Raw genomic sequence first — 23,437 nt, forward strand, 5'->3', positions numbered from 1 at the left:
TAAATTTTATCCTCTGTACTTGCCTTGTGGGCTGTTATCCCCAAAGCTGCGTTTCGTCATCTGCAGTGTCATGTTTCCACACATCAGTGAAAACCATCTATTTCAACACATTGAATGTGTGATCAACACTCACTCAGTTTCCAAATGACCAAGTCCAAAATGAATAAGACCACTGAGGCACACTATGTGCTTTCGTTGTTATCCACAACAAAATTCCCCACAGCTGGTGTTCTTAGGATACAATGACTGAACCAAAAATAAATAAATGATTCTTCATAATCAAAGACTTCCAATGGTAAAAGTAAAGGAAGTTAAGAACTGCATAAAAGCCAAGGAAAGGGCATATAATGTAGCAAAAGTGAGTGGGAAGTTGGATGATTGGGAAGCTTATAAAATCCAACAAAAGGCAATTTAAAATGTAATAAGAAAGAAAAAGATGAAATATGAGGGCAGACTAACTAATTATATAAAGCAGGATACCAAAAGATTTTCCAGTTATATAAAGAGTAAAAGGGAGGTGAGAGTTGATACTGGACCACTGGAAAATGATACTGGTGAGGTAGCAATGAGGGGACAAAGAAATGCAGATGAACTTAATGGGTACTTTGCATCTGTCTTCACTGTGGAAGACACTAGCAGTGTGCCAGAGGTCCGTGAATGTCAGGGAGAAGGAGTGAGTGCCTTTGCTATTACAAAGGAAAAAGTGCTAGGCAAATTCATAGGTCTTAAAGTGGATAAGTCACCTGGGCCAGATGGACAACATCCCAGAGTCCTGAGAGAGGTTGCTGAAGTGATAACAGATGCATCGGTCATGATCTTTCAAGAGTCATTTGATTCTGGCATGGTCCCAGAGGACTGGAATATTGCAAACGTCACTCCACTCTTTAATAATGGAGGAAGGCAAAAGCAAGGAAGTTCTAGGCCAGTTAGCCTAACCTCAGTGATTGGGGAAGTGTTGGAGTCTATTATTAAGGATGAGGTTTTGAGGTACTTAGAGACTAATAATATGTTCTGTTATGGGAAATCTTCCCTCACAAATCTGTTCCGAGTTCTTTGAGGAAGTAACAAGCAGGGTGGACAAAAGAGAGACAGTGGATGTTATTTACTTGGATTTTCAGAAGGCATTTGATAAGGTGCCACACATGAGGCTGTTTAACAAGATAAAATCCTATTATGTTACAGGAAAAATACTAGCATGGATAGTGAAATGGCTGACAGGCAGGAAGCAGGAAGTGTGAATAAAGGGGCCTTTTCTGGTTGGCTACTGGTGACTAGTGGTGTTCCTCAGGGGTCAGTATTGGGACTGCTGCTTTTCACATTGTTTGTCAGTGATTTAGATAGTGGAATTGATGGCTTTGTGGCAACATTTGCAGATGATACAAAGATAGGTGGAGGGGTAGGTAGTGCTGAGGAAGCAATGCGATTGCAGCAGGACTTAAAACAAATTAGAAGAATGGGCAAAAAAGTGGCAGATGGAATACAGTGTTGGGAAATGCATGATAATGCATTTTGGTAAAAGGAAGAACAGTGTGGACTATTATCTAAATGGGGAGAAGGTTCAAACATCAGAGATGAAAAGGGACTTAGGAGTCCTCGTGCAGTATTCCCAGAAGGTTGATTTACAGGTTGAGTCTGTGGTAAAGGCAGCAAATGCAATGTTGCCATTTATTTCAAGGGGAATAGAATATAAAAGGAGATAATGCTGAGCTTTTATAAGACACTGGTCAGACTGCACTTAGAGTATTGTCAATTGTTTTGGACCACATATCTCAGAAAGGATGTGTTGTCATTGGAGAGAGTCCAGAGGAGGTCACGAGGATGATTCCGGGAATGAAGGGGTTAACATATGAGGAGCATTTGGCAGCTTTGGGCCTATACTCACTGGAATTTAGAAGAACGTTGGGGGATCTCATTGAAACCTACCGAATATTGAAAGGTCTAGATAGGGTGGATGTGGAGAGGATGTTTCCTATGGTGGGAGTATCCGGAACTAGAGGGCACAGCCTCGAAGTGGAGTGGTGAGCCTTGAGAAGAGATAAGGAGGAATTTTTTTAGCCAGAGAGTAGCAAATCTGTGGAATGTTCTGCCACAGACTGCGGTGGAGGCCAAGTCCGTGGGTATATTTAAAGCAGAGGTTGATTGTTTCCTGATCAGTCAGGGCATCAAAGGATATGGCAAGAAGGAGAAGGCAGGTGTATTGGGTTGAGTGGGATCTGGGATCAGCCATGATGGAATGGTGGAGCAGACTCAATGGGCTGAAAGGCCAAAATCTGCTTCTAAGTTTTATGGTCTAAATACTGGAAACCAAATGTACCATCATATATTATCTTAGAGTACACTTAGTAGATGAACATCTTTCAGTCAGCAATAGAAAAATAGCCAGTGCTTTACAGACACTAGAACCAGAACAACAAAAAAAAATAGATCAACATTTTTACAACAATATCAAGAGTTACAAACTGCAAAATTATTTGTCTTATACTTACTTGACCATCATTATATAAGTTAAATGAATTTGATCAGCTACAACAGTCTTTGGTGCTTTACAGAAGCGACTTTGGTCTTGCTACGACATTAAAATGGCAACCAAGTTCAAAGTATGTAACACAGCTCTTTTACCATCTCTGCTTTATTCAACTGAAACAATGACATTATATTGGAAGCACATCAAGAAATTGACCAAGACACAACTCAGGCATTTACGCCAAATATTACACATCAAGTGGCAAAAGAGGGTACCAGATGTGGAGGTGCTCAAACATGCTGGGACAGTCAGCGCAGAATCACTCATCACAGCTTCTCAGCTGCGTTGGACTGGTCATGTCACAAGAATGAGCGATGATCGTTTACCCAAAGCTGTTTTCTGTGGTGAGCTACATGAAGGAAAGCGGAAGCACGGTGGTCAGAAGCTGCGCTACAAAGATGTGCTCAAGTGCCAACACGGACATGAATGTCAACATCTGGGAGAAAGATGCTTTGGGCAGAAGAAGTTGGCACTGCATTGTCAAGAAGTCAATCCCAGCTATCAAGGAGAAAAGGCAGAAGAAGTATGAAGCAGGTCACAAACGCAGACATTCGGTGCTAGACCAGTCAAATCACAAATGTAACAGATGTGGGAGGCAGTGCCAATCCAAGGCTGGTCTTGTGGCCCATAGACGTGCCTGCAGAGACTAAACTCTCAGCTCAGTCAACATCGAACTCGATGGACAGCCGAAGAAGAAGCAGATTTGATCATCAGGATCAAAACAAAAATTAAGAATTTTGATTACTTTTAACAAATCTTTGTTATGATTTTATATATCTTTGTCAATATATAAAGAAAAATTTTGCATTTTTAAAATAGTTTAAGTACTTGTGTTTTTGGTTTGAAGTATATTTACATTAATGTACACAATTAATGAAAAACAAGCTCCCACAAATAGCAATCAAACCATTTGCTCCTCATGGATGATTTAATGTTGGCCAAGACGCTGGGGATAACTCCCCTCCCTTTCTACAAAACTGCACCATAGGCTTTGTTACCCACTAGAATGGATACCTCCTTGTGCAATTGGGTCTTCAGTTTCCTCATTTGCAGACCTTAGGTCAGTTCAAATTGGCAACAACATCTCCATTGAGCACATATATGAGGCGCTGTTGCAAGATCCATCAGCAAGGGCCCCCACCATCCAGATCATGCTCTCTTCTCACTGTTGCCATCAGGAAGGTGGTACAGGAGCATCAGGATACAGACCACCAGGCTCAGCAACAGTTATTACCCCTCAAACAGGATCAGGTTTAATATCACCAACATATGTTATGAAATTTCTTACCTTTGAGGCAGCAGTACAAAGCAACACATGATAAATATAGAAAAAATAAATCAATTGGAGTATATATATATACATACATACATACACTGTTTATATATATATATAAATAATAGTCAAATTTAAAATAGTGCAAAACCAGGGGGAAAAAGTGAGGTAGTGAGGCATGTCCTAGGTGATGGGGGTCCTTAATAATGTACGTAAACTTTCCGTGGCACCACTCCTTGAAGATGTCTTGCTAGTACTGATGCACCATCAATAACTCTCGGAGACAGGAGGCAAACAATAGGCTTTTATTAGCAGCAAGCAACCACCACACAACATCCTGGAGACTGAGGGAGGAGCAGTGCCTCCAATCGCCTTTATATAGGGGTCTGTGGGAGGAGCCACAGGACCAGTCAGCAGAGGGGCGTGTCCAGACAGGTATATGTAGTTCACCACAAGTACCCATGAAGGAGCTGACTGATTTTACAACTTTCTGTAGCGTCTTTTGATCCTGTGCAGCAGCCTTCCCCCCCTTCCCCATACCAGCCTGTCAGAATGCTCTCCTTGGTACCTCTGCAGAAGTTTTTGCAGAGGGGATAACTTCAATTGCTCCATCACTGGACTGTTCCCACAGCCTATGGAATCAGTTTCAAGGACTCCTCACCTCATGCTCTCAGTAGGAAGGAGTTGAATTAACACTGCTTCATGTGCAATTTGCCACCAGCCTAAAATTTAGTAATCTTACATTTTCAGAAGTGAAAGTTGGGCATGAGTTAATCAGACACAACCAACTTACTTCAATTTCTGGGCTTCTGTCCCATAGTAACAACCAGTACTTTGCAGAGCAGTGTTGAAGATTTGTCTTATGCAGTAAAATGTGCTGGACCCACCCTACTGTGTCTCTCCATCCATAATGTGGTGTGGTGTGGTGCTTCACGGGCTTGCAATGACACACCTCAGTGAAGCAGCTTATTTCTGGCCTCTGGTTATTCTGTTGTACAATCTGCTGATGCTAACAGGTTGGCTCTCCATGCAGCATTGTCCCTATTTCAGTAACACCCAGTTTGAAGGGTTATAAATATGAAAGCCCATCGCAGTGGGTTCAATCTAACATGGAAGTCTGAAATTAAGGGATTTGTCAGATTCAGTCTTATTAGATCAGCAAAGCAGAAGTGTTACTCTTCAACATCTTGTCACTACTTAATGTTTTATTTGCATAACTAACACATATTTTCCATGGTGGTTATTCATCTAACAACACAAACATCATTGGTTCCTTTGATGAATTAATAATTGACTGACATAAAGGCAATTTGTGTTTTCTATTTCTATTTTGTGTCCTTAGATTTAAAGTGCCATGGCAGTATTCAGAGGATATCAAGGTTTTTTCATGTTTAACATCCCTCAGTGAATATTGTCAGAAAGAGACAAACTGGTTAATGTATCCTAATTCAGTTGGTTGATTCTGTTTGTACTCAGCCCAAGTCCTTCATTTTTCTACATCATTGTCAAAGATACATGGCTGATTAGGATAAGATGTGATGTTATACAAATGCAGGTCTCTACTTCAAAAAGAAAATTCAAATATTAATGCATTTTATGAATGTCAGCTGATTTTTTTGTGAATGAAAGGGAATTCTTTTTTGTTACTGAAAGTAACTACAGTATACAATTAATTCAGAGTGCTAAATAGATTTGTCACGGTCCCGACTGTTAATTCTCCATTTTCTCCTCATTTCCTTTGATAGCGGTACGTCTGGTTTTCATCAAGACCCACAGCATAAGAACCCCAGCTTTGCACCCACTAGTTGCCAGATCGTTGGTTTTGCCAGTGTGGTAATTAACGTTTCCCAGCCGCTTAGGATTGTGTGTTCTAAGTTTTGCTTCAGTACCGAGATTTACCTGTGAAACTCTTGTCTCTCTCTGTCAAGATAAGTTTTCTAAGTTCTACTCCAGTCCCAAGGTGTACCTGTGAAACTCAGTCTCTCCATGTCAAGGTAGTATTCTAAGTATTACTTCAGCACCGAGGTTTACCTGTGTAACTCCACCTCTCCGTGCTATGAAAAGCTTTGCCTGCCGCTTCCCTTTGTACGCTCCGTGTCAAGATAAGTTCTGCCTGCCTTCTGCTTCCCTGCACTCCCTCCTGTTTGCCGTTCAACGCTCACGCCCGTGTCTGCATCCTAACTCAATCTCTGTGCCTGTGTCCTGCGTTTGGGTTCGCCTCGTTCGTTGCAACAAGATTACTTTCCTGTACATGTGCATTTCCAACTTTTCAAGGTCTTAAATTCCTGACAATGACTTGTATTCACTCAGAGTATTTGCAGCAATGATATAGCGAAAATAGAAAGAACTGCTGAAATTGAAATTTATGTATCTCCTGTCACTTGCCCTTTATCAACCAGAAGTCATTAAAGGGGCCATGGGTCGTTTCAGTTTAAAGTTCCAATGGAATAACTATTCCCTGAGAAAACATGGGGTATTCAGCTGCCAGATAAGAACATACCTGTTACTCCTCTTCATTGAAAACCTTTTTTTTGGCTTAAGAATTAATTCAACTAAGCAATTTAACTGAAACCTCACATAAAGAAATTAAAACAATTAGTGAAGAACATGTGACTGAAATTGGAGTACTATATAATCTATGTAATCCTCTGCATCAACAATCACTCTATGATTGTGGTTTTCCTTCTGCAGACAGCACACTCATCTATAAAGCACTCAACATTGAGAAGGTTCAGCTAGGACATCTCGGTTAATCAGCAGCCTAGCCGAATTATGTAGTGTGTCCATATTGAGTGTTGGTTCTTTTACTCCTGTCTTGTGAATTTTTTTCATCTGGACCTCCTTTTCATTCTCACATCTGGCGGAAGATTCGTCCCATAAAACTATCAATAGTCTCTGTGCTTTCAACCATCCCTCCATTTGGGCTTCCTTCTCACTTAGTGATACATTTAAATTTCACAAGCAAGAACTTGCCTGTTCAGAGCAAGCCAATGGCTTCTATGTTTTTGTTACATAAATAGCCACTTCCTTATTAACGTTGTGATGTTACACAGACTTCTCCAGATACAAGCACTTCTGATAGACACAACTGCTAGCCTTGTATTGAACATAGAACAGCACAGCACAGTGCAGGCTCTTTGGCCCAAGATATTGTGCTAGTGTTTTAACCTACTCTAAGATGAATCTAACCCTTCTCTCCCACATAGCCCTATATTTTTCTTTAATGCATGTGTGCAACTAGGAGTCTCTTTAAGTGTCCCTAATAGTAATTATCTCTACCACCACACCCAATGTGCTCCATGCACTTGCCACTCTGTAAAAAACTATCTCTAACATCCACCCCATACTCTCCTCCATTTGCCTTTTTATGCCCTCTCAAAGTAAGTTTATCATCAAAGTATTTATATATATATATATATATGTCGCCATATACAGCCCTGAGATTAATTTTGTTTTGGACATACTCAGTAAATCCAATATAGAATCAGTGAAAGACCAAAGACAACAAACTGTGCAAATATAAAAGGGAAAAAAAAAGCAATAAACATCAAAAACATGAGATGAAGAGTCCTTGAAAGTGAGTCATTAGGTTATGGGAATAGTTCAGTGATTGGACAAGTGAAGTTTCCCACCTGGTTCAAGAGTCTGATGGTTGAGGGGTAATAACTATTCCTGAACCTGGTGGTGTGCATCCTGATGCTCCTGTACCTTCTTCCTGATGGCACCAGTGATTAGAGAGCATGACCTAGGTGGTGGTGGGGGTCCTTGATGATGGAGGCTGCTTTCCTGTGACAATGCTCTTTGGGCAGATGTGCTCAATGGTGACAGATTGGTGGATGTGCTCGAATTAGTGATTGCTGTTCTGGGAAAAAGGTGCTGGCTGTCCGCACCATCTATGCCCCTTATCATCTTATACATCTCTATCAATTCACCTCTCGTCCTCTTTCACTCCAGAGGGAAAATTCCTAGTTTGCTCAGCTTTCCTCAAAAGATGTGCTCTCTAGTCCAGGTAGCATCCTGGTAAATCTCTTCTTCACCCTCAACCTTTTACATCCCTCCTATAATGAGGCAACCAGAACTAAACACAACACTTTGTGTGATCCAACCAAAGTTTATGGAAATGCAACAATGCCTCTCACTTTTGTACTCAATACCATGACGATGAAGGCCATATGCCTTCTTAACCACCCTATCAACTTGCATGGCAGTTTTGAGGGATCCTGCCATTAACCTTCCAAAGTATATCACTTTGCATTTCTCCAGACTGAGTTCCATCTTACTAACACACCTTTCCTTCTTCAAATAAGTAATTTATAAAAATCACAAAGAGCAAGGCTCCCAGAAGAGATACCTGCTGAACCCGTCTGGTCATCAAATTCCAGTTAGAATATGCTCCACCTACCACTACACTGTGCCATTTGTTGGCAAGCTAATTCCAAATCCACACAGCCAAGTTTCCCTGGATCCCATGCCTCTTATCTTTCTGAACACGCCTAATGATTTACTAAAATCCTTTTACACCACTTCCATTGTTCTACCTTCATCAATTTGTTTTGTCACTTCATCAAAAAACATTAATTAGGCTTGAGAAGCACGATCTGCCCCTCACAAAGGAATGTTGACTTTCCCTAATCCTAATATACTTCTTCAAATGCTTGTAATCCTCTCTCCAAGATTCCTCCCCAATTATTTGCCTACCACTGATGATAGGCTCATTGATTATGTAAAGACACGAAGAAAATAATAATACAAATGAATCTATTTGTATTAGAATTAAGCAGAATGAAAATTTACTGTCTTAAGTTCAAGGTTCAAAGTACATTTATACATCACACAGCCTTGAGATTTGTCTCCTACAGGCAGCCTCAAAATGAAGAAACCCAAATGAACCCATTAAGAAAAAGACCGACAAACACCAATATGCAGAGAGAACACCTCAGTATGTAGAGAGTTTAGAAGAACAAGGAAATTTCATTGAGCCACTGAAAATTCTTACAGGGCTTGATAGGAACGATGCAGAGATAATATTTCCCTGTGTGGCGTGTGTATCTAAACCAGTCCGCCATAAGGAGATTGGCCACTCAGTATTTGAATAACAATGAATCTCTACATCCAGAGGGTAGGGGTTGTTTAGAGTTTTCTATTGCGGAGGACTGGGGATGCTCAGTTGCTGTGCATATTCAACAGAGAGGGTGGCACTGATGTAGAGCTGGTAGACCTGCAGCTTCCACTCCAGTAACCTGATTCAATTCAGAATTCCACTGATGTCCGTATGACATTTATACATTTTCCCTATGGCCATTTGGGTTTCCATTAAGTGCTCTTGTTTCTTCCCAGATCCCAAAGACTATAGGTTGTTAGGTTAAGTGCCAACTATAGATTGCCCCTAGAGTGCAGAACCTGGGGAGATTGATGGGAATGTTTGGAGACTGAAAAAAAAACAGGATTAATATGACTGAATGCTTAATGGTCACCATGGGCTTGGTAGGGCATTAGAGATCAGTAGGGTTTTATACAGAGGGATTTAAGGGATGTGGAATTAATGCACACAAGTAAAAGATCAGCTATAGCTTTTTTGAATGGTAGAACAAGGAAGAAAAGTCCACTGCTTTGTTTCTAATGTTCTCAATCCAACAGCACCACCCAAACCCACAACTTCTCCCACTTGAAAACAAGGGAAGTAGGCATGTGGGGAAAGCACTACACACAACACTGAATTGGAAATATTAGACACAAGATTGGAACCCAGTGTGGTTTCCTGCTGCTGGAGTCCATCCACTTCCAGTTGAACACGCGTGTTCGGAGATGTTCCTCTGCACACTACTGTTGTAATGTGTGGTTATTTGAGTACTGTCACCTTCCTGTCAGCTTGAACCAGTCTGACCACTGTCCTCTGATCTTTCTCATTAACAAGCTGTTTTCACCCACAGAACTGCTTCTCACTGGATGTTGTTTTCTGCACCATTCTGTGTAAACTCTAAAGACCACTCTGCGTGGAAATCCCAGGAATTCAACAGCTTCTAAGGCCGCTGAAGCACCAATAATCATTCCACGGTCCAAGTCACTTAGATCATATTTCTTCCCCATTCTGATGTTTGGACTAAAAAACAAATGAACCTCTTGACTTTGTCTGCATGCTTTGAGTCATTAAATTGCTGCCATAAGATTGGCTGATTAGATATTTACATTAATGAGCAGGTGTACAGGCATACCTAATAAAGTGGCCACTGAGTGTATATCACTGGTCCTTCAGTAAGATTGGTTTTAAATTCTGGAACTTTCCACCAGCATCATGAGAATGGCCTTTACCAGGAAGATGCTGAAGATTTGAATAAACAGAGAGTTGGAGGTTCAATTCCCTTAAAGTACAGGTACAAGTAGCAAAAGAAAGGCTATAAGGATTCAGATTTAATCTTTAGATTTCCAGCATCTACATGACTCCCTCATCTACTCATCCCTTCCCACTGATCTCCCTCCTGGTATTTATCCTTGCAAGTGGAACAAGTGCTACACCTACTCCTACAACTCCTCCCTCACAACCATTCAGAGGTACAAACAGTCATTCCAGATGACGCGACACTTCACCTGTGAGCCTGTCAGTGTCATCTACTGTATATGGTGTGGCCTCCTTTACTTCAGTGAGACCCGACATAGATTGGGAGACGGCTTCATCAAGCGCCATTGCTCTATCTGCCACAAAAGGTGGGACCCCTGTTGGGCACCCTTTCATTTTGACTTCCCATTCCAACACGTCAGTCCATGGCCTCCTCTACTATCACAATGTGGTCATATTCAGGTTGGAGGAGCAACACCTCATATTCCATCTGGGTAACCTCCAACCTGGTGACACAAGATCTAATTTCTCCCCTTCTCTCCTCTCTTTTTCTGTTCCCCATTCTGGTCCACCCACTCCCCTTCTCCTCCTCACCTGCTTTGGTTCTCCTCCTCCTTCCTTTTCTTCCATGGTCGACTGTCCTCTAATAGATACATTCTTCAGCCCTCACCTCTTCCACCTATCACCTCCTAGCTTCTCACTTCATCCCGCCCTCCCCATTCACTCCCCATTCCCCTCACCTATCACCTGCCAGCTTGTTCTCCTTCCGTCCACCCAACCTCTTTCTTTGCCCTTTCCTTCCATTGCTGATGAAGGATCTTGGCCCAAAAGGTTGACTGTTTATTTCTTTCCGTAGATGCTGCCTGACCTGATAAGTTCCTCCAGCATTTTATGTAATGCAGAAACAAAGCAGTGATGGCAAATTCATGAAAAACAATGGCAAGTTGTATAAATAAGACATCATAGACTTACCAGACTACATCTAGCACAGGAAATTTTGAGTCATTGGGAAAGACTTCAGATAGCAGGTGTAGTTTTAGTAAACCCAACAAAAGGAAAATTCTGAATATTACGCATTGTTTTGTTAAATGAATAGGGAAAAATCATTTCCTCTGGTAACAGTCAATGGCGACAGGCTATCACTTTCAAATTAGCAGTGAAGAGTTAGCAAAACTCATGCAAGAAATCTTTTTACAATGGTGATTATAATCATTGAATCCTTAACGCAAAGAGTAGTTCAGGTTGAAGCTATTTTATCTGTAAAAAATGAATAAATATTTAACATAGAGCTCCCGGATAAGAACTGGGCAAGGAAATTAGTTCTGCTCTAGCTGAAACCTGGCAGTAATTCAATGGGTTCCTCCTGTGCAGTGAGTATTTGTGTTTTTACAGATGTTCCAAGGAAATTAAATACTAATAATGCTGATTTGGCTCCATAATCTTTATTTTTGTTTCCTTCATGCTACCAACAGAATATACAGCAGTACAGCATAGTACAGGTCCTTCAGCTTATGATGTTGTGCTAACCTTTTAACCTACTCCAAGATCAATTTAATTTTGCCTTCCTACATAATCCACCACTTTTTCTTTCATATGTCTAAGTGTGGGATAGTGTGAAGGCCATCACACCATACATCTTCTTAACCGCCCAATCAAATTGTCAACAACTTTGGGATACGGACCCCAAGATCCCTCAGTGCCTCTACAGTGCAAAGAATCCCACCATTAACATAGTACTCTCCCTTGAAATTCGATCTTCCAAAGTCCATCACATCACACTTTACTGGATTGAACTCCATCTGCCTCTTCTCAGCCCAGCTCATCCTACACATGATCCACAAGACACTAACCTTGTGTCATCTGTAAACTTACTAGCTCACCCTTCCACTTCACATTCAACTTTCTCAGGTTCCCATGCCCTCTAACCTTCTGGATGAGCCTATCATGGGTAACTCTGTCAGACACCTTACTAAAATCCATATGCACTACACCCACAGCTCTACTTCAGCAATTTGTTTTGTCACTTCCTTGAATAACTCAATCAGGCATGTGAAGCATCAACTGACTATCTCAAAGCCATGCTGACTATCCCTCACTAGACTACGCTTCTCCAAATGTTTGTAAATTGTGTCTATAAGAATCCTCTCCAGTAATTTGCCCACAACTGATATAAGACTCAGTAGCCTGTAATTCTCAGGATTATCCCCATTACCTTTCTTGATAAAAGGAATAACATTTGCCACTCTCCAGTCTTCTGGAACTATTCTTGTGGCCAGTGAGAACACAAAGATCATTACCAAAGATGCAGCAATCTCTTCCCTCATTTCCTGTAGTAACCTGGGGTGTATCCCATTCGGATCCGAGGACTTGTTAATCCTATTTTTTTAAAAAAAGATCCAGAACATCAAAGTAATGAATACATATTAAGCATGCAGACATAATTGAAAGGTACAGTTGTTGTTCAGACCAAAAATCAGAATGAGAAAGAAATGAGACTTTGTCCATGGGATGATTATTACTGCCAGAGTGTGGTTCGAGTATCTCAGAAACTGATCTCCAGGGATCTTAATACACAACAGTTTCTAGAGTTGACAGGGAATGGTGCGAAAAACCAAAAAAAAAATACAATGAGTGGCAATTCTGTGGGCAAAAAGGCCTTGTTAATGAGGTTAAAGGAGAATGGCTAGAAGGTTCAAGCTGATTGGAAGGTGACAGTAACTCAAATAACTATGCTGTACAACAGTAGTTCAGACTCAGATTTAAAAGTAACTCCTCTAAAAAGCAGACATATTTATCTGCAGCCACCAGTAAGTGACTTCTTTTACAGAAGAATCTCTCTGAACCCATAGCATGTCAAATGTTGAAGTGGATGGGCTATAGCAGCAGAATACCATGAACACACACTCAGTGGCTACTTTATTAGATGTTGTCACTGATCAATTGGACTCAAGAGCATACACGTATTTACTCCTCAATCACACTTTATTTAACTTGTGCATAAGGAAAACAACATCGCCCCTGTCACTGCACCGCTCTGAAGCAAGGACAGAAAAATGATATTTTTGTACAGTACAGAATTGGCTTATCAATGACCGATACTGACCATTTGGTAAACTGTTTATATTTGAACTTCTTACTTGCAAGATCAATCGCCAGTCACAATAGATGTTAAAAAATCAAAAGAAACTACAAGCTGACAACTGATGATACTTCGAAGCTAGTAAAGTAATTGTCCCTTAGTGTGTTTTGTGTTCTTCAGGTATATTCTCATCTCGTTTGCAACCGGCAGCCCTTGAAGTGTAAAGGGGAGCTACATTCTTCAATGACGTTTCTAGAAAAGGCCCCACTTGTCTGGGTTGATTACACACTGCCCTGGCTTTGCTTTCCTGAATACTGTCTTTCACCCTCGCTTTACTGCACACTGGTACAGGAGGTACCTAATAAAGTGGCCACTGAGTGTCTGCAACTTACTTACTTGAAATGATTTTGTTTGCTTTATTTCCTATTGTCCAAAGCTTTTGTAGATCAACGTAGAACTGCGGAACAGCATAAGTTCTTAGAGATAAGAGTAGAATGCACCACACTGGGTGACTTTTGAAAAGCTACTCAAAAATTGGCACATATTGGCTTACGTATTTTCAGATAGTAAACAAGAGACAACAGACTCTCAAAGGTTATTTGTGCAACATTGTGAATTCAGTATTTGGAATTTCTGTACTAAATATCAAATAGCTCACAATACCTATAAACGTCAGAAGTCCCAAGTCATTCGCAAAACTACTAGGTGCCACAAGATGCTCTGTATGGTAAGTGATTATCTCGAAGAGTGACCTTGTAGCTCCAGTCTGTTCTCCCGATAAATTACCATACCTGCTTTCCCTAGATTATCTCTCAGTGAAGTACTAACCATGCTTCTTGCTTACATTCCGCATCAGATGGGATCTGGCATTTGCAGGCTAGTACTAACAGGCTATATTGCACTCCATTTTAAAGTGACGTATAAACCAAAACACATGGGCAGGATTAGAGTTATACAGGATGGGGGACAGGTCTTTCAACTGCCTGGCTAAGCATAGCTCAAATTTTACCAACACACTATTGTTGGTAAAACTTAGATAGCTTTGAGCGGAGACAGATCAGCTGGTTGAGTGGTGTCTCAACAACAACCCCACATTCAACGTTGCCATGGAATTTGATTGTGGGCTTCAGGAGAACACAACTCAATCCTCATTGAGGGGTCAGTGGTGAAGAGAGTGAGCAGCTTCAAGTTCCTGGATATCAACATCCTGAAGAATCTATCCTGGACATGATATATTGCTGTAATCACAAAGGCATGCCAACGGCTCTACTTCACTTAGAAGTGTGAAGAGATTTGGAATGTCTTACAAATTTCTGTATGACGGAAAGCATTTCGACAGCTTTCATCACAACCTGATATGGAGGCTCCAAATCACAGGACTGTAAGAGGCTGCAGAAGGTTATAGATTCAGTTAGCTCCATCAGAGACACAAACTTTCTCATCACTAATAACATCTTCCAGAGGCAATGCTTCAAGAAGGCAACACTTGTCACTAAGGACCCTCACCATTCAGGACATGTCACCTCCTCATTACTATCATCAGGGAAGAGTTTCAGGAGCCCGAATACCCACACTCATCTTCCCCTCCACCATCAGATTTCTGAATAGTCCATGAGCCCTACCTCGTTATTCAGAAGTATTCAGAAAAGCACACAGAACTGCCTTTTTGCTTTCGCGGTAGTATTCTGTAGTTCTTACCGGGAATTCTTTTAGGTTCCACTGCCACCGACCTAGCCCTCAGCAGACTGTGAACCTCCTGTTTCATCTCATCCATGTGATACCTTAAGTTCAGTGATCCCCAAGAGTTCTTAATATATTAAATTATTAAAATTATAGTTTCCATTTTCTGTTCTACATTCTTTTAGGTGTCAATGCAACGCCTCTTAAATAGAGTGCACCCTTTTATTTGGGGCAAGGGGATTTGCCTCAAACAAAAGTGTTGCATAACTGATCAGAGATATATCTAAATGGTGGCAGTAAACAGAGAAACAAAGACTTAATTCACACCTATGAGTATTCTATCATATTTCACCTAAATGCTAAACTTCAACAGTAAAGTTGTACTTAACTGGAGCTGAAACATGGATCTTCAACTTAGATATTTCACAAAACTTGGAATAAAAAGCAATGCAAGGATATTCATCCCAATTTTTTTATGAGGAAGCATGGCATCAAAGGGAAAACATATTAATGATAAAAGGGATTATCAATTCATCAGGAAAAAGTGCAGAGACTGATATAGTTTGCTTACTTTTACAATATCAATGATATTTGGCCATTGCCCATGAAGCACACATCTCCCCAGGATAGTGAATATTAACAAACAGCAAAAAAAGAGTTGCAATTTGAAATCTTGCACTTCAGCTTTCATTACTTTCAACAGTACAAGTATAGTAATTTAACATATAATAGATGTTAACTTACTTGTCCATGTTTTATTGCAAGTCTTGATCTATTATACAAATGGATAATGTCAATTTTTAAAATAAAGCGGACAGTGTATTATGTTTCAGAATCAGGTTTAATATCACTGGCATATGTCTTGTAAATTGCTAACTTTGTGGCAGCAGTACAATGCTATACATGATAAATGTAGAAAAAACAGAATTACAGTAACTATATATGTATATTAAATAGTTAAATTCAGTAAACCGAAAAGAGAAATAAAAAGTGTAGTAGTGTTCATGGGTTCAAAGTCCATTTAGAAATCAGATGGCAGAGGGGAAGAAGTTGTTCCTGAATTGCTGATTGTGTGCCTTCAGGCTTCTGTACCTCCTACCTGATGGTAACAATGAGAAGAGGGCATGCCCTCTTGTGTGATCATTACTGTTTGCAAGGTTTCTATCACTCAATTTATCTTATCATCGGGAAAGATTTTCCTCCTCATTCCCAAACGTCTTATATTCATTTCTACGTTGCTATGTTTTATTAAAGCAGGAAATAATGGAAAATAATTGTGTGTTTATGCATTACCTTTCACATTGTAAAATGTGTTCAAGTACTTTGAGAAGTAAATCCCTGTAATAATTCCAACCTAATTGCCCAGAAAGGTTCTGCAAGAAGTGAATGATCTGGTTACTGGGTAATCTACATCTTATCTGGTTAGTTTAAGAATAAATGTTAACAAGGATGTTGGGGAAATAAAAATCACATATCCTACAATTATAGTAGGGGAGCTTTTTGAGCAGAGACAAAAGCCAGTAAAAATTTGGTCAGGGTGTAAAATCAGTTGTTAAATCCCTGGGGTTAATTTCATGCTGTCGATCAAGATGAGTTTCACGTCCAGCTTTCTCAGGACTATGATGAAATATCAGTCAAATCTTGGAATGGAGGAATTAAGCAATAATTGTCTGACTCAGCGTGACAAACCTGGGCTGAGTGAATGGAAAGTGGCGTTAATGCAGTTTGAACTCCGAGCCTCTATCTGAATCATTACTTATTTTAATTTATGCAGAAATAACAGCGGTGCGAGGTTTCCAATTGAAACGCTCCAGATGTGTCTGTAGTTTGCCCAGAATAAATTTAAATCGCTTTATACTAAAAATGTGACTTTTTAAAGGGTTAATGGAAGAAATATGAAGATTCTATTTTTAGTAATTAGTTCAAACCGTGTGATCAATCTGTTCCGTAACAGGAAGTGAACTCTTCTCCAAACTATGTTCAGAGCAAGGTGCAATGCTAACTCCTGGAACATTTTCTTACTGTTCTTTTTAAGGAAACCACGACAGGAACACTTACACCCTGTTGCGTTTCACACTTACTGCCTGAGTATTAGACCTGCTGGAAACCTCTTAGTTCTAAATTTAAGTTTATTTTTCGATTAAACCTGTTGCTAGTGTCATTTTCAACTCGCCCCTCACAAAGTCATCTTCCTGAAGGCAGCGGGGATTAGCTCACGCAGCCGGATTTGGAGCCCAGTGCGTTGGGAGGGAGGGAGAGGATGTGCAATTGCTACGTGTAACTCTCCCTCCGCCCCACTCTAGGTTGATGCAGAATTGCTAGCCACTAGAATGTGTAATCCAGTTGAAAGTAGCCTTTGAGATTAGAGATTTTTTTTTAAGTTGCACAAATTCTGGTGAAATTTTCACGACTGTTGAGCTGGTTTTGTCTGAGAGCGCCACTTTTAGCGGGACCAGCTTAACTCTGGAATCGAAAGGTTTTTCCCTGCACTAAGCCCTCAAAAACAAAATCCTTTCCCTCTCCCTCCCCATTACTGCCGCCGAGCCCGGTTCTGCACTAACCATGAGGAATTTCCGCAGGCCGAAGTTCATGAGTTCGCCCAGCCTCTGCGAGCTGGGCAAGAGCGAACAGGCGGCCTTGGAGGAGCGAGGGACCCAGCAGAGACGCGCCGGCTCCAACGCCACCTGGAACAGGTAGAAGGCTTCGCGCCGCCCCGGCACCGTCTAACCTTCTCGGTCAATGTTCAAGTCAAACTCCGCACCATGCGATTCCGTCTCTCGCATTCGGTTCGTAACCTGTCGGGGGTGGGTGGGGGAGCTACTCTAACCTCCACCAATCCGATGGGATCGGCTACAGCGCTGGTCTCCGTCGCCCGGAGAGCAACATTTATCGGAACATCAGACCATTGATCCTACAAATATAAACTAAATCCGCCCCCCACCCCGTCAGTCATATAACTCGGCCCCCTGGAAATTCAGCCCCACTCCTAAACCACAACCCTCACCTTCCCAAGGGCGTGTGGATTGTCTGCCTCACCCCGGAGTTTGCCCCTAATCGTTAAAGTTCTTGGTGTTTCAGCTCAAATGTGGCCAGGCTCACTGGATGGCGGCGGACCTTCATCGCCCTAGGAGGGCGGCATGTAATATAGAGGAGGTGGTCAAGTGTCAGTGTTATTTAGTACTGAGAAATATCTGCAACGGAGCAGCTGAATTGCTCGTATGCAACAAAGTTTTAATCCGCTTACATGTTTGGTTACTATGAGGGTGTAAAAAATTAATGATTAATAGAACAGTGTACAATTTTGTCAACACGTTTGTTGGAAACTTGCCCCCTGGAGATCTTCATGCGGATTTTAACAGTGAGACTAAAATAAGTTACCAAATGCAGCAAATGATAAACACAAGAAATTCTGGAAATCCAAAACAAAACACACACAAAATACTGGAGGAACTCAGCAGGTCAGGCAGCACCTATGGAAATGAAGAGTAGTCCTTTTGGGCCTCGACCCTTCTTCAGGATTGGAAAGGAAGGGGGAAAACGCCAGAATAAAAAGGTTGGAGGGGGGAGGTGATAGGTGAAGCCAGGTGGGTGGGAAAGGGCTGGAGCAGAAGGATTCTGATAAGAGAGGAGGTGGACCAAAGGAAGGGAAGGAGGAGGGGCACCAGAGGAGGTGTTAGACAGGTGATTCTCTTGTGCCACCATGTTCCTCAGGAACCTTGTGTTCCTTCTGGGTAGCCTCCAACCTGATGGCATCAATATCAATTTCTCCTGCTGATAAAAATAAATCCCCCTCCTCTCTTCTACTCCCCACTCTGGCCTCTTACCTCTTCTCACCTGCCTATCCCCACCCCTCATGCCCCTTCTTCCCCTTCTCCTGTGGTACGCTGTCCTTTCCTATCAGATTCCTTCCACTTCAGCCCTTTGCCTTTCTTCACCTGTCGCCTTCTAGCTCTCCTCCTCCCCCTTACCCCACCTTTTTTATTCTGGCATCTTGCCCCAGTCCTGAGGAAGGGTCGCAGACCAGAACATTGACACTTTGTTCATCTCCATAGATGCTGTCTGACCTGCTGAGTTCCTCCGGCATTTTCTGTGTTTTGCCAAAGACTGCAAGTTTCCCCAGATGTTCCTTTGAAATTAGCTTCAATATGAGAGGAATATTGTAAAACTCTGACATCTACCCATAAAAAGCAAGATTTTATTGTTATTTTTGTAAATTGCACATTAACATAAAAGGTAAAGGCAGACCTCTTTACAGCCATGCATGCTTGTGCAGAGCCCTTCAAAGAAAATGGAGTGTTGCTTGAATAGTCGTGCTAACCTGTTAAACGTCTGGTTATGCCAGTCTTTTACCAGTAATGCTCAGTCATCCCATTAGGGCCTGCTATATAGTTATTAATAAACAAAATGACCTGTACTTTAACACAGAGTTGGCAGCCACTGTGCCACCTCCTTGATACACCATGAGATTAATTAAATTAGAATCAGAAGAAGGCAAATAATTTATGAGCAAGTGAAATTTAATCCAAATAAAAGTGCTGCCAACTTGATATGTAAACATCAGTCAGTTTACCAATGTGGTCAACTGTGTGTATCAAATTGGTTCTTTATCTATACAAATGTTGAACAGTTTCCTTTCTTTAATTTCCAGCATACAGAACGCCGTGATTGCTGTGTTCCAGCGGAAAGGTTTACCTGATAATGAACTTTATCATCTCAACGAGGGGGTCAGGTAAGCAGTTTTGTATTACTGAAATCATGCAGTTGAGCATACCTGCATTAAGAAGGGCTCAGGAAACTCATCCCATGGGTAACTAGATGCACTAGTTACATCTGAATTTCTTTTTAATGGTTCAGAAATTAAGCTTATGGGAGGGGCTTTTCATAGCATCATAGTGACTCAAAGCCAAGTTCATTGTCACTTGCACAAGTAAACATATGCACAGGTGCAATGAAAAGCTTGCAGCAGCATTACAAACACATAACATTAGAGACACCATTTTTACAAAAAATGCATAAATTATACAGATTAATACAAGGAAGAACACCATTCGGACAAAGCCCATCGAGGTGGGAGGTGGTCATAGTGTTGCTACACTGGGGTAGTATTAGGATTGTACAGGTTAGTTAAACCGGTGGTTAAAGAGAAGTTACTTGAACCTGTGAGAAGGTGGTTTGGTCAAGATGGTGGAGATCTTTGAAGATCAATTCTTGAGGTAGTGTCTCATTTAGATATGCTCAGTGATGAGGAGGGGCGTGCTTATGATGGATTGGGCTGAGCCCACTTGTTTTCTACAGCTGCTTACCTTCCTGTGCATTCAGATTGCAATACCAGACCATGATACAACTAATCTGATTGCATTTGTAGAGGTTTGTTAGTGTGTGGTGCTGTCATACCTTTCTTGTGATTGCATCTATATGCTGGACCCAGGACAGGTCCAATACGTTAATATGCAAGAGCTTAAAGCTGCTGACTCTCTCCACCACTGATCCACCGATGTAGTCTGATGCACATTCATACTCTTTTCAACAATCAGTCCTTTAGTTTTCCTTGTGTTGAGCGAGGGAGATGTTGTTGTGGCACCACACGACTAGTTGTCCTGTATTGTGATTCATTAGCACCTGTGAATCGTTCAACAACAGGCGTTTATAACTATTTCCCAGGCTTTGATAGACCACTGTTTACAAGCCTAATAACTGATTTTCTTTGTGCTTGTGGTTATAAGGACTGCTCACCATTCAGTTGACGTTTCAGGCCAAGAGCCTTCTTCTGGATTTTGATTAAAAAGTTTTGCCCAAAACTTCAACTGTTTATCCCTTGCCATAAATGCTGCCTGCCTTGCAGAGTTCCTCCAGCATTTTGTGTGTTGCTCAAGATTTCCAGCACTTGCACAATCTTTTGTTTATGATCACTGCTCTTGTTTGAAATTGTGGCTAATTCTCTGATGGTGGTGAGCGCTTCATGGCATTAATCCTGCAGGCTGGCAGGGGTCTTTTCTCCTAGCTTTTCCTGCCACTGTCAAGGTCTGCAAAACCTTAGCACTTCAACTAAATGACAATTTAATAAAATTCACTCTTAATTTTTTACAAACTAATGGCCCATCAGAAGACAGCTTAATTCTATCCACTGCTACCCTGCAGCTACATTTAAAACAATGTTTTCTAGATATTGATCAGAAGAGGAACAGTTAACTTTGTGGTCCCAATGCACTGCGAGCTGTCATGGGTTATTTGACATTGAAGAGAGAGGAACATGAAACTGTTCACTGAGAGATTTCACAAGAAGTGGCAGAATTTTGGACTGCTTAAAATATTAGAATTTTATCAAAGGCAACATGACATCGAAAGAGAGGGCATATAACTTTGCAAAACTTACCATGAAACTAGAGGACTGGGAAGTTTTAAAAACCAGCAGAAAACAATTTTTAAAAAAACAACAAGGGGAGCAAGTATGAAGGTAAGCTAGCTAATAATATAAAGGAAGTTACAAAAAGTTTTTTCAGATACAGAACATGTGAAGGGCAGGTATGAGTGGACCTCAGATCACTGGAAAATGTAACTGGATAAATAACAGAGAAATGGTGGACAAACTGAATAAGTATTTTGTCACAAACTAGAGAGAATCTGCAGATGCTGGAAATCCAAGCAACACACACAAAGTGCTGGAGGAACTCAGCAGGCCAGGCAGATGAGTACTTTGTCATTCATTACAAGCCAGCAATTCAGGAGAGTCGGACAGAGGACAGTGCATTTGCTATAAGTAAGAAGAAATTACTAAGTGTGTCTAATTGTTACTAGGAGGCACAGTAATGTAGCATTTAGTGTGACACTATTACCACACCAGTGACTTGGATTCAAGTTCGTACGTTCTCATAACTGTGTGGACTTTTTTCAGGGGCTCTGGTTTCCTCCCACACTCCAAAGACGTGTAGGTTAGTAGGTCAATTGGTCACATGGGTGCAATTGGGCAGCACGGGCTTGCTAGGCCAGAGGGCTTGTAATTCTGTTGCATCTCTAAATAAAATTACAAATTAGGAGAAGGTTCTTGGGAAGGTTGAAAGCCACCTAGACTAGATGGATCGTACTCCAGGGTTCTGAAAGAGGTAGCTGAAGAAATTGTGGAGGCATTAATAGTGAACTTTCAAGGACCACTAACATCAGGAGTGGTTCCAGAAGGCTGGAAAATGGCCAATAGCACTCATCCTTTAAGGAGGTAGATGTCTGAAAATTATAGGCCTTTTTTCAGTGGTTGGTACAATTTTAGAGTCCGTGAGTAAGAATGAGGTTTCGGGGAACTTGGAGGCACATGGTAAAATAGGCCAAATGGTTTCTGTAAGAGGAATTCCTGCCTGACAAAACTGCTGGAATTCTTTGAAGAAGTAACAAGCAGGATAGAGAAAGGAGAGTCTGGATGTCGTTCACATCCACTGATTCTTATCAAAGTGCCACCCATGAGGCTGCTAAACAAGAGAGAAGCCCGTGGTATTGCAGGAAAGGTACGAGCATGGATAAAGGACTAGTTGACTGGCCTACGGCAAGGAGTGGGAATAAAGGGAAACTTTTCTGATCGGCTGTCAGTGACATGTTCCGCCGGGATCGGCGTTGGATGTGCTATTTAATGATCTTGATAGTTTTGTGGCTAGGTTTGCAGGTGATACAAAGATAGCCGGAGGGTCAGGTGGTATGGAGGAAACAGAGAGTCTGCAGAATGGATAAAGAAGTGGCAGATAGAATACAGCATGGGGAGGAGTATAGTCATGCACCCGGTAGTAGGAATAAAGACGTAGACTGTTTTCTAAATAGGGAGAGAATTCAGAAATCAGAGGTGCAAAGGGACTTGGGAGTCCTGGTGCAGGATTCCCTAAACGTTATGTTGCAGGTTGAGTTGTTAGTAAGAATTATTAGTAAGCAATATTAGCATTCATTTCATTTTAAAATATAAAGGCAAGAATATGATGCTACCGTTTTATAAGACTTTGATCGGACCACATTTAGAATATTGTGACCAGTATTTTTGGCCCCATATCTTTGGAAGAATGTGCTGGTGTTGGAGAGGGTCCAAAGGAGGTTTATGAGAATGATCCCAGAGATGAAAGGGTTAATAATTTAATGGCTCTGGATGTGTATTCACTGGAATTTGGGATTATGGGGGGGGGGGGGGAATTTCATTGAAATTTATCGAATATATATCTAAGACTTTTGCACAATACTGTATGAGTGAGTAGGTTACGGGCATGCGGTGTTGGTGCTGGAGGCAAGGAAACAGTTGCGAAAGTATCTGGTTAATATTCAGCACCCACCAAACGTTTTTTAAAAAAGAAAACAGATGGTCTGGTCATTCATGTTGCTGTTTGTGAGAAATTGCTATCTACATTTCATTGCTCTATTTCCTGCCCTGCAGTGTAACTCCCAATCAACAGTTGCTTGGCTGTAAAGAGCCTCAAGATGCCCAATGCTGCATGAATGTACATAAAAGGAAAACTGCAGATGCTGGAAATCTAAAATCAAAAATGCTAGTCTGTGAGAAAAGAAACAGTTAATGCTTTAGGT

At 41.2% G+C, this 23,437-nt stretch overlaps 1 protein-coding gene and 1 long non-coding RNA gene across 3 annotated transcripts in view; one reads left to right on the top strand and one right to left on the bottom strand.

Annotated features, from left to right (window-relative positions):
- LOC140734749 (uncharacterized) overlaps positions 1-17,584 on the bottom strand; it is a 32,262-nt gene extending 14,678 nt beyond the window's left edge. The window contains exon 1 of the long non-coding RNA XR_012100603.1: positions 17,452-17,584. This is a non-coding gene — a long non-coding RNA (uncharacterized lncRNA). The remainder of the gene's footprint in view (positions 1-17,451) is intronic.
- LOC140734745 (proline-rich protein 5-like) overlaps positions 1-23,437 on the top strand; it is a 122,558-nt gene that overhangs the window by 25,538 nt on the left and 73,583 nt on the right. The window contains exons 3-4 of one of the 2 annotated variants that reach the window (XM_073059172.1): positions 17,470-17,583; positions 19,539-19,619. In XM_073059172.1, the coding sequence (XP_072915273.1) occupies positions 17,480-17,583; positions 19,539-19,619 (185 nt within the window). In that variant the 5' untranslated portion in view covers positions 17,470-17,479. Of the gene's footprint in view, positions 1-16,823; positions 17,584-19,538; positions 19,620-23,437 lie in introns of those variants that run through there. The other variant, XM_073059170.1, reaches the window with a different exon arrangement.

Source organism: Hemitrygon akajei, chromosome 10 (assembly GCF_048418815.1).
Source record: "Hemitrygon akajei chromosome 10, sHemAka1.3, whole genome shotgun sequence".
In the NCBI taxonomy this organism is placed as follows: domain Eukaryota; kingdom Metazoa; phylum Chordata; class Chondrichthyes; order Myliobatiformes; family Dasyatidae; genus Hemitrygon; species Hemitrygon akajei.